This window comes from Rhopalosiphum maidis, chromosome 4 (assembly GCF_003676215.2).
Source record: "Rhopalosiphum maidis isolate BTI-1 chromosome 4, ASM367621v3, whole genome shotgun sequence".
Classification (NCBI taxonomy): domain Eukaryota; kingdom Metazoa; phylum Arthropoda; class Insecta; order Hemiptera; family Aphididae; genus Rhopalosiphum; species Rhopalosiphum maidis.
In genome coordinates, this window is record NC_040880.1 from 50944760 (window position 1) to 50964665 (window position 19906).

General features: G+C 27.5%; 2 protein-coding genes across 4 annotated transcripts; both read right to left on the reverse strand.

Moving 5' to 3' along the window:
* Positions 1–914: 914 nt before the first annotated feature.
* On the reverse strand, positions 915–12921 carry LOC113555861 (probable phospholipid hydroperoxide glutathione peroxidase). The gene is made up of 6 exons (XM_026960439.1): positions 12697–12921; positions 4668–4879; positions 2974–3115; positions 1864–2009; positions 1697–1781; positions 915–1182 (listed from the first exon to the last, which is right to left on the reverse strand). Exons 1-6 carry the CDS (start codon positions 12892–12894, stop codon positions 1123–1125), a joined length of 843 nt encoding a protein of 280 aa, XP_026816240.1. The 5' UTR covers positions 12895–12921; the 3' UTR covers positions 915–1122.
* Positions 12922–12926: 5 nt separating this feature from the next.
* LOC113555862 (probable phospholipid hydroperoxide glutathione peroxidase) lies at positions 12927–19699 on the reverse strand. Of its 3 annotated transcripts, none has more exons than XM_026960442.1 (7): positions 19397–19699; positions 18159–18379; positions 16603–16727; positions 16398–16542; positions 15343–15488; positions 13742–13826; positions 12927–13219 (listed from the first exon to the last, which is right to left on the reverse strand). In XM_026960442.1, the coding sequence occupies exons 2-7, from the start codon at positions 18216–18218 to the stop codon at positions 13187–13189; spliced, it is 594 nt and encodes a 197-aa protein (XP_026816243.1). In that variant the 5' UTR covers positions 18219–18379; positions 19397–19699; the 3' UTR covers positions 12927–13186. The 3 variants fall into 3 exon arrangements, with proteins under 3 accessions (XP_026816243.1, XP_026816242.1, XP_026816241.1); XM_026960441.1 differs by having other exon boundaries at positions 19393–19699; XM_026960440.1 differs by lacking the exons at positions 18159–18379; positions 19397–19699 and adding an exon at positions 16859–17012.
* Between the last annotated feature and the right edge of the window lie 207 nt (positions 19700–19906).

Consider the following 19906-nt stretch of genomic DNA (forward strand, 5'->3'; position numbering starts at 1 on the left):
ATACGTTAAAGCTTAATACAAATTGATGAAAAGTACTGTAATACGTAAAGTATTGTCACAACATTGTCGTAACATATTGTCTTATTCACTACAATGTGCATTTGGTTTTTCGAATGGAAGTTTTTTAAAAATAATAAATGCCCTACAATTTTTTTTGGGTTTCATGATCACAAGTTTGATGTTTTTAATGTTTGTTGTCATGGGTGTCTATGGTATAGCTATATAACAATTAACAACTCATGTTACTCATTAATTTGTATTACAAGGATAGGTACATTTAACATTTTACCATTGATTATAAATACTATTTTATAGTCAAAGTCTAAAAACCACGTATAACTACTGTTTGTAAAGTTTAATAGAATACTGTTATGATAAGTATATGGAAAAGAGTTTATTTTAACGTAAATTATGTGTATATTATATGGGTAACTATTGTTTTATCAAATATGTTAGAAATAAGTAAAACGTAACTTTGTTTTGTTTATTGCCTATAGAATTGAAAATATAATATAATAAATACTATTATATTGTTCAATAAATGTTGTAACCTTGAATATATGATATTGTACGGTATTATTTGTCATATAAATTACTACTTGTGTAATTTTATTGACCAAAAAAGAATTATGTTTCAAAACGTATATACTCACTATTCGGTTATGTTTACGGAAAATTAAGTTTGCCAACTCTTAAATGTTAAATGTTGTTACAATATAAACCTGAATTTGATTGAATTGTCTTGGTAATATATATTGTGATTTCAACACTGACGGTTAATTAAATTCTTTTGTTCGTCTAGACATAATCATTTTTATTTAATGATATCATACTCGTACAATTTTTCAATAAATGTTTTAATTATAAAACACAATTATTATTCGTTAATGTATAACATTTTAACTGCAAAAAAATCAAAATAATTATTTTTATTTTAAATTTATTAAAATAACGCAATACGCTTAATTATAACAAAATTAAAGTAGAATGCCCGATTTGAGTAATATTTTTTTATGATAACATAATAATACAAAGTGTATGTGTCTGGTTGAATCTGGGTATCATGGAAAACTGAATTCGTTTTGTATACTAAAATGGAGTTGGTAGCTGGACAATACTGATTTAATCGTCACATTTGAAAGATGGCTTCTCTAAAAGTTCTTTTATTAATTTTTCTATGTCCTATTTAATGACAAGAATATGATTAAAACAATTAATTCAATATTATTTATTTGTAGTGTTATTATTATAACTTTAATCATGATTAATTTGAGCTTCCATTTTATATACTTGGTTGTACTTGTATATTTAAAATTGGTACATTATATTAGGATAAATTATGATATTTTCTATAAAATTATTAGATAAATCCATATTAAGTACCTATATACCTACATTAAAAAAGTTAAATTATAATAATGCAGTCATATATGAGTTGAATTTTATCATTATTTTACGATAAACAGTTTCTTTTAATTAATAAGTTCACTATTTAAAAAAAATCATACATTTTGAACACATTGTTCAACATACGTTCTTATTGTAAAAATCTTAAACACATTAATTTCTGGTTTTATGTAAAAACTAAAAAATTAATATTTATATCTATAAATTAAACTTTTATTTTATCATTCTATTTCTATTACTATTTTTATAACGAATGCAATAATGGACTCAAATTAAAATTAATATTTACTTTAAAACTGTCTGTTGCCGAAAATCTTTGAACAGGACATCCTTCTCTGTCTATTACAAATTTTGTAAAATTCCATTTTATACATCTGAAAAATGAACCCGTTCAATATTAATGATTTAAATCTGCAGTACAAAAAATATGATGAATTTAAGTGATGGCAGCATTACTTGGAGTTGAAGGTGCCTGGTAACTTATTCGTGAGAAATCTGTAGACCGGATGTTGTGCTTTACCATTTACGCATATTTCCGAAAACACTTCGAATTCAGGATGTTTTTTTGCCAATAGTTCCGCTGCGGTATTCCCACCGATATTCTAGTATAAGTATATATGTTTAAAAATATTATTATTGATGACTCATAAGTCATAATTAATAAGTTATATATATATATATATATGTATGCGAGTTTATTAGCATCGTTGCACTCGAGCATAAAAAGAAAATACATAAGAATAAAACGGCTGTCAACAAGAATAATAATCTAATAAAACAATCCAAAATTATTGTAACGAATTTGAAAGCTAAAAAAAAAATTATTTGTTAAAAGCTGTATGTACATAAATTGTACTGCAATATCCTGATTAAAAGCATAAACACTGCATTATTACTATTTACTATATAATATTCAAAATGATTCACCAAGTACGCTCACCCTTATTTTTTTTTAATAATAATAAATTTATTGAAATTTTGATTTTGGAATTTTTAATTATATTCAAAGAACATATTTTAATATATATTTTTATATATCTTTATCTTTTTTATATTACTTAAAGAATCTTGGGATGATACAAACTTCTATTTTTTCAAATAAGAATCCCTTCCCCATTTCACTGTAAATTATTTAGTTAGTAGATATTTTGTTTTTGAAAATGTTTATGTACCTAATCCAAAATTCAAACGATAATTTTTAAGTTATTAAAATGTATAATATATATATATATATGATAATAGTCTTTAAAAATGGCTTTATAAAACTCCACAAATAAGATTATGAATAACTGTATTATTAGTGAAAAAAATAGGGTGATCATCTTCAGCGATTTATTCAAAATATACAATTTTATGACCTCTTAATATTTTAGTCAATTATAATCGTCATATATTGTAGTATAGATATTTTTATAAGCTTTGTCAATAAATAATAAATTTGAAATTTTCAACTTTTAAAAGCACAAAAACTTATTTATACCGACATATTATAGTTTAACGTTAACTGATGATAACAATAATTTATATTAATTAATCTAACGTGTGGTTCATATTATATATTCATACCTGTAAGAAATCGTTGCTGGGAAATATCAGTATCGTTAAGCCTTGATTTTTGTACTTTTTAGACAGTTCGGAAAGAGTGCACACATTGTCGTAGGTGAAACCACACGCAGATGCGTAATTTACAATGATCAATACTTGTCCACTGCAATTCAAATATATATATATTCTGTTATCATATATTATTATATGTACCAGTTACATCACATGGCGTGTACTATAATACATATTTGTGTAAAATTAAGTCACTCAATATGATTAAATATTATTTTTTTATTTTTTGAGAGAGGAGCTGTGTCAGTAACTTACTAACACAACATAATAATAGGTACCCAGCGGCAGTTTTATGCATACGCAATTAAGGCACGTGCCTAGGACGTAAATTTGTATAATTACCTATTTAATATTTTTTAATTTTTAGTGTATTATATTTAATTTTTATAATATTTATTAATTTATTAATCAAATTTATATATTGAATATTTTTATTCAATACATTTGATATAGTATTTAAAATTTACTTTATAATAATTAACTATAGATATTTAGGCGATATTTTCATTTTTATACAAGAAACGGTAATCGTCGACAAACATATTTTATTTTTATAATTTTATTTCATGAAATATTATTTAATTCTATTTATATGGAAAATGGTTTATCGGCAATAATAAAAATAATATAGTCATATTATTATTAAGAATGAAGCAAATGGACTAATAAAAAGAGTTCATTAGAAATTAAAATCATGTTCGTTATTTGGAGTTTTTGCTTAATCTATTAACGTTGCAAGTACTAAAAAGTTACAAACATAGACGGAAATTTGATTGGATTTTAGGGGGGAATATATTTGGCAATATTGTTGCAAAATAGGTATCTATTTAATAGTTTGAAAAATGTTCAATAGTTTTGAGGGGTTTTCGATTAATCTATAGTTAAAACACGTCAATTTTGATTGTTTTGACGTAGATACTTCAGCTATATGATAGTTTAATTAGATTAATAGAGCAGGCTCATGAAAATGTTGATGATTTTGATACGAAAGTATTAGCAAAGGCAGTTAATAAGGAGTACAATAAGTACAATTTACAAAATAATTACAAGAATAGTTTTTCATGTTAAATCTGAATCTGAAGATGTAAATTTATGGGCACGAAAGAGTTTTAAAATACATACATTCATTCCCGTTTTATATAAATTACATCATGAACTAACAATTAGGCGACATGCGTATGATTTTTTCTGTAAACCATTTATATTTTAATACAAAATCTTAATCAATAAATTAGAAAATCGATTATATAACTTCAAAATATTTATACAAATTATGTAGAATTTAATGATTTTGTAAATTAAATTTTATGCTTAAAAACTCACGTCAATATAAATTTTACTGAGGAAAGATACAATCTGCTAGGACTTCAAATATTTCTGTGTGAAAAAGACCTAACAAATTTAGCTAAACATAGAAATAGTATAAAGAGTTATTACTTCCAAAGTTGTGTTTTTGAATACGGTTATATATAATTTTTTTTCAGTTACGGTGAACTGTGTTGTAATGCCTAGGGGTAGAAAATGGTCCGCTCCTATTTTTCATCTAAATTTTGTAGTTTAGTGGTTAGATCGAACCGAAGTTGTTCTGCATTTAGCGTGTGCACAAATTATAGAAATTTAGAACTCATGTGACACGCACTTACGCGTATTTCTTCAAGCAAATATTCTGTCCATTAGGCTTTTGTACGGTGTAATTATAAAAATTGCCGTTTGTGTCCTCATCGCTGTATTCCAAACACGATCTGTCGGTGTCGATTGACTCGTTTGGTAGCGATTCTGAAAAGTCGGCCGACCGCGAAGACTGCCAGTCAAAAGGGTCGTATGATTGGTAAATGTCAGCAGAAATTGGTGCTGTCTGCGATAAAAATAAATAAATAAATTGAATAACCTGTAAAGTATGTTTTTGGCATAATACAGTTTCAAAAAATAAATTGTTTACGCGCTCGCAGATAATTCATCAGGTTATATATACGTCTGAAGCTCTGAATCTATAACAATAACCCGTGGTATAGAACGTTCCAATCATATAATATATTATTATATAGGTATTCTCTCATAGGTACCATACTATACGCCCATACGCATAAAACCACTTTAAAGTTATTTCCTTAAAATTCGTTTTTAAATATGTATGGAACTAATAAATATTAGATTCTGAGGGGAGCTTATAAAGCTATAACATTATAAATATATGCACGATGTATATTGATTTAAAAAAAATAATTTGCAAATTATCATAACACATTTTCGTTCAGCAGAATACATTTTGTGATGTTATTTTAATACTAGAGTAAATTTACTTACTATCAAATTTAAAGGTAAGAATATTATCTAGACAATGACATATTGTGCTTTCAATGATATTATTTTTTTAAAGTGAGTTACAGCTATGTAAAATATTACAACTTTAAAGTGTTCATAACTCACTTTAAAATTATAATATCAATAAAATCATAAAAGTACAAAATTATTTTATAATTTAATTTAAATTTAACACCCTAATTACTCTGACCTACTCAATGACAAGTTACGATATAGAAACAGCTAGGACTTAATAAAATTTATAAAAATATCGTTTTGCCATTTTTTTGTATTGCGTACGCTTTAAACAGCGGATATTGAACAAGACGGCATATTGACACATGAGGGCATATTCGCCCATTCTATTTCATTAAAAATTACCATTCATACGTTTTTAACCAGGTTTATTATTTAAATGTTTAATTGATATTAATATAGTTAATTACTTATAACATAGCATACTTGTTAAATAATTATCGGATACCGTGGTCGAAAACATAAACAAAAATCTTGTCAATGCTTAAAATGGTTAAAATTTCTCAAACTGTAATTTATTAATTGAAAAAATTGTGTAAATGCCGTCACAAAATATTAGTTGTTACACCCTTAATTTAATTTCGTAATAATTCGTATTACACACAAGAAGGTCCTAATTTGGAACCTATATATAGCAGAAGAGAGGTTCCTGGTTTTTAGTTATTAACTTAAAAATAACAATAAAATTATAGAATGTATATGTTCTAGTTCTTAGTTTCAAATTCTATAGTTAGACAGTTAGAATATATGCCTATTATTACCTATCTATATATTTTATACAATAATTGAATGTACTACTGAAAAGCAGTTAAATCCGAATGGTGTGTTTGAATTTCTACACATTTGTACTGAACTTCTCTAAAAATCGTACAACTATGATTATCAAATTAATGTAACGCATACATTATTCGTGTACGCATTACTCATTAATATATATATATACCGTGGTTGTGTTTAAACAGCTCGCGATAACCGCGTCTGGTGTGTGAAGTTCCTGCACTTGCTGCAGGCGTGTACCGTAATACAGCGTGGTGTATACAATATACACGGGCATGTCGTGTGTGTGAGTCTGAGTGTATATAAAATACTAGACCGATAACGGTGGCTGTGCAGGTGGCGGTGTTGGCGGAACTCCTCTCATTTCGGCGCACGCGCATTCACCCCCGGCACTAACAACGTCTTCGCGCAGCAGGAAACTTTAACGGCCTGCCGTTAAGCTCTCTGCCCACTACCATCGATGAGAAGGAGGTTAAAAAAAGCGGCGCGTCCTTCCCGAACGACTGCAATGATATAATATAATCGCGTCCCGAGCGCTACGATTGGCGAGTGCCTCGAATTTTCACCCCTCCTGTAGCGCTTGTGTTTGTATATATATACTTAAGCTAAATTACAGCCAGGGGAACAAAAAAATAAAAACATCGTACGATGAAATCCGTTACGACGTATCTGATAAAAAAAAAAATAAATAAATAAATAAGGCTTTCGGCTTCGGTTCCGGGTGCGCGCTGCTGCAGTTATACGACAATGGTGGACTTACTTTTGCGCAGTCTCATGTGTACGGCGTCGATATATGTACGGTGCAATACTCTGGTGATCGACGACGGGGTGGGTTGGGGAGAGTGGTTGAACGTACTTATAGTATACATTTTTCCTGATTAAGAACAAATTGTTCAATATATAAATATATAGATAATTGTATACAGTAATAGCTTAAGTGATGTTTAGGTTATATAGTAACAATAGTTTCTCAAGTCAATAATCTAAAAATTCTAATATTAGAGAAGACGGAATCTGCATACAGTATATATAGTATATTATATACATACCATGAAGGTTCTGATGCGTATTTAACATAGACTTTGAAAGGGCGATTCTGATTCGGAGTCTGTGGTTGCCGGTTGGTTTAAAATGTTTAAATCGTACAAATAAGTGGTGAGCGCGCGATGAATGCTTTTATACATAATTTTCCTCTCCATTTTTACATAAAAAATTAATGTGGTTTACAATCGAAATAAAAAAAAATTTATGATCAAATCAAGCTTAGATTAAAATAATATAATATATAATATACCGTGTGTTTAATTTTATATATTCTCAAACACTCTCAGTAGATCTTTAACAAAACAAGTTGGGCCACGTCTGGAATGTATAATATTGGTAATATGTACATATTGTATTTTATTGGTAAGCGTAACACGACTTGACAAACACTTAAATTTGTTTATGTACAGACGTTTAGTTTAGAGGATTAAAACTTTTAAAAGGGAGAAAAAGAGTACAGTAGGTAAATCTATCTATACAGTTGCACTGCTGGACACATGATGATAAAATAAAACGTACTGAATTATTGCAGGTCTACATCTTAAGCTTCGGCGCTCGAAAGACATATAAAGTGAGAGAGACCGCACGATAAGTTTAATGATTCTTTTGAGTGGTATTTTTCTTTTTTTAGTAATTTATTAAAAACGTTCGATTCGAAAACGGAGACCATTATTTTCGCTTGTCCGTGCGATATTCGATGTAGATCACTGCTATATCATCACTAAGACATTTACTATAGTTCAATACATCATAATATACACGATATCGTAAATATGGTGTATATACATTTATGCGTATTATAATATTAGCTATATAGCCGTACACGGTTGGCGCATTCATCTGAATGCGACGCATTTTATGCTATACGTTTGTTTGAACACACGGTTAAATATGGCACGCGGGGGCGTGATACCGTGTGATGCGATGTTGACGTGTACACGAGTAAACAATAATCGAACTGTATAATAAGCATAATATATTATGATACGTACATGCGATTTGACTGCCTTGTATACGATGTGTTTGTTTGAATTTGTACTTTCATATTAAAATGTATATATTATGTATATTCTCTACTCGTCTCCACCCTATACGCACATAACTATTTGAATTCTTAATGAACATTAGTAATTCCAATTTAAAAATATCTACATAAATTAGCGCAATTTGAATATACTTCGGACGGCTCGAACCACTTATTTCCAAGAAACAAAAAAAAATAAAAATATTTTGTTTATTTCTAGGTCTGGTAAGCAAAAACATATTATGTTGTAACGTATACAACAATAATAATTAATATACCTATACCTATCTACTAATAAATGTTATATTTGTTATTTTATAGTTTGAATGGTCTACAATTCGCTATAATTTAAAGTAACAAATAATATTAATAGCATGAGAAAACTGGATAGTGATAATAGAGATGTACACGGGACAAAGTTTTTCCAAATGAGTCTCTACACACCACATGGTGCTAACCATGAAAAACGTTTCAACAATCACAAAACGGGTAACTAAATCTATCGCATAGTAGCTTTTAAACGTATCTACTTCGTCGTTTAGAAGATCACTCTAGTGAACGCGTTAAATTATATGATGAATCATTGTGTCCAGTGGCATGAATCTGAACCCATTTATCGTAGCTCATTTGCGCCCCAAATCATAGCCCATAGGTAGTATAGTTACGCTCTACAAATCGCTCAAAAAGAGTGAGAGTCAATCTATATTTTCGCTCAACATTTAAAATATAGGTAATCACTGATGATAAAATGAGTTTTACTATTTATGGAAATTAGTAAACAGGCTATTCGCAAGTAAGCTACCTACCTACAAAAGTCGTCCGTTAAACGGACGTTTAAATTATTATTATAATTATTATTTATTAGTGTAGTGTTGCGATAAAAAACATATTCGACTTGCAGACATTAGGATGAACCGGCCGGATGGTGTGTCGTGTACTCGTGTGTGTACATAATATACAAATTAAATATTATTATTTATTGCTATTTTAATGACGATAATACCTATATTGTGTCCATTGGCCATCACATAGTTATTATTCCATAGGTGTGCCTAATTACACGCATTAATTTACCTATATGCGAATATAATATCTAAATAATAGTTATGTACCACCTACTTGTTATAAATTAAAACATACGTATAGTTTCTACATTTTCTATAATAGGTACAAGGTACAATTTATTATTATAATTTATAATTAACAATACGGGTGCTGTACTAATGTTTGTGAGGAAATGAGTGGTCTTACAGAATTGGCGGTTGGTTACAGTCGTTACAGACGAAAACACATGTCGTCTTCCGTTCTGTTTCTTTTTCCAAAACTAGTATAATATTATGTATATCTACTATCTACTGGCTACTACCAAATACATTCCAAGACATATACAGGGAGATTCTATAGACATAGGATAGAGAACTTACTGTACCAGTTACTAGTTTAAGTATAGTCACTACCTACATTTAGAATAATTTGATAAAAATCCAATTTTTAAAACGGTACCTAGTGATTTTTAGATTTCTTTTAATGACATTTTACAATAATTCTAAATCTTTTTTTAACTAATATAGCTTTAAAATACTTATTATATCAAAAATATTTTAGTTTTCAAAATTTCTCAAAGAATCACTCTGTAATTTGTATTAATATATTATATACGTATTATAGCCTATTTTAATTCGACAATGTTACGAAAACTTTATGCATTATTCAACTGGCTACAATTCGTCGCTAACAAACGTAAAGTAAAAATTTAGCAATAGCAGGTACCACTATATGTCTATATTTACATAATACATACCACCCTATATGTATTATTTTCATGTAGGTACATCCGAGAGTTTTACAAAATATTATATTTACATCTGTCGACTCGTTACAGCATTTGCGACAGGTGGGTTGGTCTATTTTCTATATTAATATATCGTACAACAGTCGTACATTATAACGACGTACTTATAACAGTTATAACTATTTACTTGTTGTAGGTATTGATATAAATTACACATATATTATAAGTATATATTATTATACAAGATATAGGAAACATTTCTATTTTTCTTTCTTTTTGGAAACGATCTCAATAAGGACAATTTAGTTTGAATATTAAAAAATAAAATTAATTTAACGCTAATTGCAATAACATTTGTATTTTGTGCCATAATATAATATGAATAAATATTATACTACCTACCGACATATATTAGATATCGATCAAATTTTTTATTCCTATTGGAACCTACTGCCTACCTTGCAAGTTGTAATATAATATATAAAACATAGGTGGGTATGCTTAGGGTTTTTGCTTAGTAGATAGTATTTACTATAGTATTATATAGTAGTATTTCAAGTAATGAAGTAAGTATTTGGTTATTAATTATTATAGTATCATCATAATATCATTAAATGTCATAGCTGGTAAACATATACTAAGTCATTTTTCTAAATTATCTTATCAGTAATCACGGAAACAGTTTAAAAAGTCTTATTAAATCAAATTATACATGTACATGCTGCTTTTTAAAATATCTATAGATATCAAACTATAGACTATAGTACTATATTAAACTATAATATATGTACAGTAGCGTTTTCATGGGTGGCAGATTACTACATATATATATAAGTAGGTTTATAGGCATATAGCGAATGCAATATCTAATTTAGGTAGCTAGTGCCGTAGCAGACGATAGTAACTCATACAGTAGATATATCTATAGGTACCTATATTATAAAATATTTCAGAATTTCAGATATTTGGATTAGGTATTTAGGTACATGCAATATGTTCGTATTTTAGTGTAAGTAGGTAAATATATTTATAAAATAAATTCAAATTCACTGTTTAATGGTACCTTCTATTACAGATTTTATTTTTATGCAATATCATTTGAAACAGACATGCATCAACGCCACTGTGGCACTGTACATATATTATTAAGTATTTAAATTTTATAAGACTGTTAACTGTAATAATATACATATAAACCGAACGATGATTAAAATTAATAACATTTATAGTCAACCATCTCTACTTAATTCAAATAAGATAAATTGGATCTTTATGGATTTAGTCGAACATTTAGACACAAATTAAAAATTGTTTTTGTTGTAATGTCAACGAATAATAGGGATCATTTATTTTTATAAAATAGATATTGATTATTAAACATTTTCTCATACAAATATGAAATATAATAATTTATTGCTCAATAAATATTTGATATATTTGCACAAGAATACAATTTTGTTTAAAACAATATTAAATAAAATAACGTTTAGTGTCTCTAATCAACAAATTGTAGGTGAAATTCTAATAATGTAAACGTTAAATAAATATTTTGTTCAAATGTGTCTATAATATTGTATGTATAGTAGGTTTGTTTACATATATGAATATAAACACCGTATGCATAAAATAATGAACATAAAAAATTTGAATAGGTATTTTATTATTTTTTCCCATAAAACCATAAATCAATGTTTTGAATAAAAATTGATTACCACTCTGCTGTACACCAAGTATCAAGTGTAACTTGTCATTGTGTAAGACACTGTAAAGTAGGTACCTATGCATTAAATTTGAATTCAATAATAAATGGTTACATATGAAAAAGTATTCTAATTCATTTTACAATTAGTATTATAGTAAGTTAAATTAATTTTTGTCGAAAACATTGCATTTATTAATATTTAATTATTATAATAATATATAATATTAACTATATCATGGTAATTTACATTTGAGTTTGACTTACCACAGAAGGCAGAACAATAAAATAGATTTGTAGTATAAATGTAGAATTAGACAATACCATACATAAAAATATTGTTTAGGTGTTTTAGTTTCAGTACTACTTGAGGAATCTTTTATTAATTTTTCTAAAAATTGAATATTTTATAGATAAAATAAAAAAATCCTATTTGTTTATAAAAAAAATTTGCATTTATATTCAATAATTAAAAAATAAAAACCATATAGACTTGTATTCAATTTAACTTAGAAACATTGTATTTTATACACTTTTCTATAAATAAGCTCAAAAAGAATTTAAATATTTTGAAAATTCCACGTAATGCTAATATAAACATGTCATCTTGTGAAATTTTTAAGTATCAATACATTCTACAATAATTTATTTTTTGATAACAATAAAATAAAAAACAATTGTTATCGAAGATTTATTTTGAATTTCCAATTATTAAGTACAGGGAATTTTGAATTGTAACCTTTCAACGTTTTTCAACCATATTCATTTTTCTACCATAAAAGATACTAAAGTTGAAAATTGAAGAATTGTTTTCTTCTATAAATTAAGTACAATACATCCACAAAAAATACACACATATTGTAATAATTCATCACTCAGTATAAAAAAAATAATCAAATCAGGTAAAAATATTTATACATTTTAGCTGGTGAAGTAAACCAGGTAATACATTTCAAGTATAACCTATGGTAATTTCAACAGTTTTAATAAATTACTTACCCAAAACGATAAAACGGCAAAAATGAAAAGAATATATTCTTGAGCCTCCATTTTTTTTTGCTTATAAACATTAACTTTCAAATTATTTGTATGGCGGTTATAACAGTATTGACAATATTTTAAATGCAGCTGCTCTTTGATACTTATAGATTTATGCAACTGCCAAGCTGGGCAAGCTGACAAAATGACAGGATACATGATTTATAAAACAATTGGTAAATAAAAACAAATAATTGATCTGATCCATATTTTAACAAACAAAAAGCACGCATACACATAATTATTGCTTTATACATCAAAGATCAAAATTATGATATTAAACAAATAAAGAATTCTAAAAACAAATAAATAAAATAAAAATAATTCTTAATAGCCAATATAAGTATTACATCTTGCAGCCTTATTAATGTTGTGAAAAACAAATTGAATTACTTTTTATATTAAATTGAGATATAAATGATTACACATCATTGTTTTGATCATTAAGGTTTTAAAAATATTTTTCCAAATTCTTTTCCAGGCTCTGAAAAAAATAATAAATAATATTATAATAAAATCATACCTTTTTCGATGAATTGTATTTAAGTTTATTTTACCCTAGTCTTTTACTTATTACTTAATACAAATTATTATTGCCAAAATTATTTAAATAAGATGATATTTAAAATATTTATGAAAATAGGTTAGAGAACTACGACATAACAGTTTTGAACAATACATTTTCAGTAGTATTGAATTTATAGCGACAATAATAAATAAGGAAGATACTTTTTCATATATTATGTACATTGTGTATTTTTAATTTTGCTTTCTATGATTTTTTTGTTTTGAATTTAAAAACTTTTATTATGAAATAAAAAAGTATTTTATTTTAATAAATATAAAATTAATTAAATTAACTCTTAAGTATTTATACACTTAAAATATATTATCAATTATTTAGTTAACCTGAGATAAAAATTTAAAAAAAGGTTTATTAACTTAAGTATATATTGTATACTAAAATGTATATTATGTAAATTAATTAAATAAAAAAGCATATTACCAAAGGGCTAACATTTGCAGCATGCCTCTCAACTGGTTGACCGTCTTTGTCAACAATGAATTTGGTGAAATTCCATTTAATAGAACTGAAAGATAAAAATAATACATATGGAATTAAAATATTTAAATAAATCTTAATAATACATGTTTCCAAGACACATGAAATTGTATTTATTATAAGTCTCTATTAATAACTACCAAGTATCTATAATTTATATTTAATTTATAATTTTGAGTGTTCTCATTTTATTATTAACATGAATGTCAAATTTTTATTAATGAATTCAATTTATTTATTTTATATTTTTTTATGAGCATATATTATATAAGCGTATATTTTAATGGTTTTTAATGCTTTAAGTCTAAAACAAGTAATATTTATGCTGAATTCTTCCACTCTCGTGTGTGATAAAAAATGGACTATAAGTTTATAAACTCTGCAAAATATAACTAATTTTTAATTGAGTGTACCATAAATTAAATTTTCATTTGAACAGTATTCAGAAAAAAAGCAAAAAAAGCAGCTAACATTTTTGTTCATGTTTATGTAAATGAAAGAAAATATTAGAGTTAAATTATCAACATTATAAAATGTAAATGTTCTATAATTTATTGAAGGTAATTTTTGTTTTTGCTGATTTTAATTATTTACTAGAAACCTTTGTAAGTAATAAGCAAAATAAATGTCAATAAATATATATTTAAATAGTTTTACTTTTTTATAAAATACATTAAAATCCTAGGAATAATATAATATGTCAGATCATACTGTTTGTAATATAATTTGTAAATATTACATATAGGGTGTCTCAAAAATAACGCTGGATTTAAAATTGTTATAAATCACATTTATGAATGTAAAAATAACAAAAAAATCATATCATTCTCTTCAGAAGAAGTTGAGGTTTAAACATGAAAAATAATATCAGACATATACTTCCCTTACCAGCCCTACACGTGATCATTCGATCCATGAAATTCTTCATCAACCGATCAAATATTGATATTTCATACATCAAGAATCTAACGAATCGCATAGTTTGTTTTGGTGAACTTGTGACTCAATATATTCCCAATCATAAATAAAATCACAGTGTCAAATCGCAAAATCAAGGTGGGTAGATTTGATGTTTGGACGTGTTCTCTACAAACTTGATGGGGAAATATGTGATCGGTTGATAAAGAATTTTATGGACTAAAAGATTGTGTGTAAGGCTAGTAGGAGGGAGTCATATGCCGGATATTGTTTTTTGTGTTTAAGCCTCAACCTTTTCTTAAGAGAATGATATGTTTTTATTTGTTATTTTTACATAAATAAATTTTATCTCAGTTTTAAATCCCGCGTTCTTTTAGAGGCACCCTTTAATTAAATAATTATAAATATTATTATAACTATGCTATATTATGTAAAATAAAATACAAAAAAATTTAATATTTAAAATATATCAATTAGAATATATTCTTAAAAGTAAGTACTACAACTACAAACAATAAATTATTATTTCATAAACCATAAAATATAAAATAAATATTTATATGACTAAAGAATCATTCAAATATTCATTGTCAGTACATTAAAATGAAATCGCCATATTTACTTACTCAATCAACAAACCACCTTGTTTTGATTTCAAATACTTCCACAGTGGATGTGCGTCATTGCCATTAACATCGATTTTTTCAAATATGTCAAATTTAACATTTTTTTTTGCAGTAAAGCTACAAATATTTTCAGCATCACCGGGTTCCTATAAAATATGATATTGAATATTATATAAGCAATGTATTAGGTATAAAATTTAATAATTGTTTATTGTCTTTTCAAATTTTATATTAGTTTAAAACAAAATATTATTTAAATATAATAATACATATGAATACATAGTGAATATTGAGACTATAATTAATTAAATTTAAACATTTCCTCGAGTTCAGAAAAATTAACAAGTTTAAAAATATTCTAACTGAATGAAACTAAAATTAAATTATAGGTACAAAATCATTGCAGAAAATAGCTATCTATTGATAAAGTTGTTGACAAATAATAAATAATGCAAGCAATTGTAAATATATTATCGAAACCAAAAAAAATTAATTGTAATTCGAAACATATAAACTGGTAGCTGGTCAATTGCTACCTGGTACTGGAACATTTACCACCAATGATAGGATGACATTTTAAAATATAACATTTCAACAATTTTTTTTTATGTTAAAAAGTTATTTTTTTCATTTCAACATACTGATCTATCTAATTAAGCATTATGCATTTGTATAATAAGTTTAAAAAGTTGCTTATAAGATTTAAAGCTAACAAACCAAGGAGTTTAAATCAATAGTCAATATAAAAATTTATATTTTAATACCTAAACCTTGAAAGATTATACATAACATTCATTATAAGTTCATCTTACTGGCATTTAGATAAAAGTTTAACGTAAGGTCGTAAGGTATATGCTTATCATAATAAATTATGGGTTGGAATTATCGACATACAGGAAAATGATCAAGTGGCAATTACCTAGCTTTATAAAATCACATATAAATTAGACTAATTTGAATATTATATGAAAAGAAAATTTTACAAAGACTAAAAATAAATTTAAATGACTAATATAAATTACTAAGATTCTCCATTATTATTGTAGTACATTTACCTGGCCCCCAAATTGATTACACGGAAACCCGAGAATTCGTAACCCTTTTTCACGATACTTCTCGTCCAGCTCAATTAATTCTTTGTAATGCTTAGATGTATAACCACATTTGGATGCTACATTTACAATGATCAACACAAAACCTCTAAAAAAAAAAAAAGATTAGTTTTTAATAGAAGTTGTGTTTCAGTATAACACTATATACTTGTATTTTTCCAACGATACATCTTCTCCCTTGATGTCCTTTACTGTGAAATCATACACAGATTTAGCATTCTTCCAATCTTCGGCCATTTTGTTTGTTGTGCTACTAAGACTTTTGCTCTGAAACTAATGTATATAAATAAAATAACTGATTTATTATATAAGATTAAGTAAGCTCAAAGGCTTTGAAAAACTATGTACATAGTTCACAAAACCAATAAAAGTTATTACATAACTATTACTAATACATTACTCACAGGCCAATAAAAGCTTAACATTAAAGCAACAACCAATACTAATACAAACAAAATGCTACTTGTTGAAATGTTTACCATTGTTAAATTAAAGAATGAATATTAATGTGTGTCAACATTGCCTATAGTTTGTATATTATCAGTAAAAACACCTTGACCTTGGTCATTATAATCATATATACCTAATTATGAGTAGCTAACAACATTATAAGAAAATAGTTATATATAGAAATATAACTAATATACCTAGTTAAATACTATAGGTATTTATAAATTTACAATAAAAAAATTTGAATTTAAAATTGATCTATATCATACACTGTTTATGTTAATAATAAATTATCTAATTGATAACAAACATCAAACAATTTATTCAAAACATTATTTTGAGTCACAACTCAAATGTGAAATAGGTAATTCTCTGCTATTTTAATAAATATATATATATATTAAACTCTATTAATTTAAAGTACCTATTTCTATAGTAACTCTAATAAATGGTACATTAACAACTGGTATGTACAACTGTATAATATTATAAGTCTATACATCAGCTATCATCTTATTTTTATTAATAAAAACATAATAATATAGTGACAATAACAAACAATAATGCTAAAACAATTAGCTATTTGTTGACCATTAATTTGTTATTGTCATTATTTACTGGTATGGCACTCATCGTCATAGTAACGACGCCCATGCTAATTGGTTCTGTAATTCTATGGGTATAAATAAATATTATAAACTAAGGTGTACGTCGTACGAATATTTATAAGAACAACTGAACTCCTACAATTACTATTGGCAAAACATTTTTTAAAGCAGTCGGATTATGAACACTAATAAATAATATTAATATTAATAATTTCAACGGTTTGCATTTTTACGATTAAAGAATATGAACAACAATAAATGGCCGGCATGGGGAAATCATGTAAAAACAAAAATAGTTATAAAGCGTAATTCCAAAGAATGACACTGGAACAATAATGCATTGATTGCGCATTCAATAATTTCAATATCAAATATTCAAATATGGACGCACACGACTTACGAAGTCGAGACGCCCTACAACCTTACGATTAGCGAAAATCAGAGAGAAAATGTCTAGTCCCGCCCTTTGCCAAATGCCCATCGCATTTTACATTTTTTGCCTGCGGTTCTATTTGACCACACACATCGAAACGCTAACTATGGGACCAGCGAAAATCTGTAGATTATCACGCGATCTACAGCGTGTTCGTACGATCAATTTAATGTTCTTTAAGAATTTAAAATGAATTCCAATGCAGATACTCACGATTAACGACGAGGAGACGACAACAGTCGACGGCAACAATCGGCGGAACAACAGGCCCATGTTAGCCAGATAGCGTATTAGCGTCCAGTGTCGCAGTACTCGAAAATCGCCGCCGTCGGTGGCGGGGCGAAGGTCGAAGAGTTTAGCGGACGCTATCTATACCACGCGCTCGGTCGTCGGCCGATGGTACACTGTCCGCGAGATAGCGCTACCAGTTACGCCTATAGTCGAAACATAATTTTAAATTTTGTCGCTTTTACCGGATCGACGGATTTTCGGACTTGCGTGTAATATTATTATCAATTGTATAAGAATATTATTAAAGAGGACACCACACTCGCATGTATTTCCTGTCTTACAAACGTACAGCATGAGTCCAGTGACGCATACAGAGGGGGGCACAGGGGCCATGCCCCCCCCCTCGTTGGCCGTATTTACTATTTTTAGTTTAAAAGATTTATATTTATTCGTATACATGAAAGCATACTACAATACGTCACAAAAAAAGCACCGACAAAATTGCAACTCGCAGATTGGTCAATTGTTACTGTTGTTTTTATACACTTATAATTTTGTTTGGACTAAAACACCCGTTTTTATTATTAAATTACTATTTATTATAATGTACTTATATGTATATATATATATATATTATATTAATTTAATGACTGACTGAAAATATAAATAAATTATTTGCATTTGAAACATTAAATATTTGATTTATTTTCTTATTTCTTTTTGGTAGTAGGTAGTGTATACCGTAAAATTTTAGACAGTGTGTGCCCCCTACCCTGAAAAAAAAATTCTGGAGCATGACTACAAATCTGTGTTCAGTAAGCACAACATTATTATGTGTTGTTAACTTTAACATTAGAGTGAAGTGATGCACTGATGCGTATGATCAAACTTAAACGTAAGTCAAGCATTATGTGTGATGTCAGTTGATTTTTATGAATGTTTTTAAATTTTTATAAACTACATATTCATGAAACGTTTTCAAATTAAATATCGTATAAAAGCCCAACGAGAGATTATTGCGGACGATGATCTCACATTCTTACCTTCAAGTTTGATCGTATTGGTGCCATACATAAATCACCCTAATATTAGCTAACAACACAGAATCGGTTCTACTGAACTCAAATTGTCCATGTTGTACGTTTTTAAAACAGAGACAACACGTGTGAGTGTGACGTCTTAGCTAGATAGGTGTCTATTTTCATTGTTTTCGTACACACAGTGGTTTTTCTGAGCCCAGACAGTATTGCGAGCCGGATTGGTGTTCTCCTCCAATGGCCGGTTATTGAAAGAGATGTGTGTGGTTGTTGTACCTACCTATGGTAAAAAGCAAGTCTAAATCGCGATAAAACTTTAGACTAAACAAATGACTACGAAAATGGTTATATAATAATTTATTACACTGTTATGCGCGCCGCGATGTTGATTATTAATTATTATTATTGTGATGGTACGGCGTAGGTAGTCTATTCACATTTTACACGGGATTGTCATCAGAACATCCGCTATTGTCGTGTACCGCGGTGATTTAGCGACTAAGCGGCATAACGAAATTTTTTCTACTCTTGTCGGGTCCGTTCGAAAACAAAACCGAGTTATATTTACCTCTGTTCTTTGGACGTGGTACAATTTTTTTTTCCTAAACGCATAGCATGTAGATACCTATACATGCTATGTCTTATACAATATTTCGTATTCGGTTACAAACGTTAAGTGACGGAACGGGAATT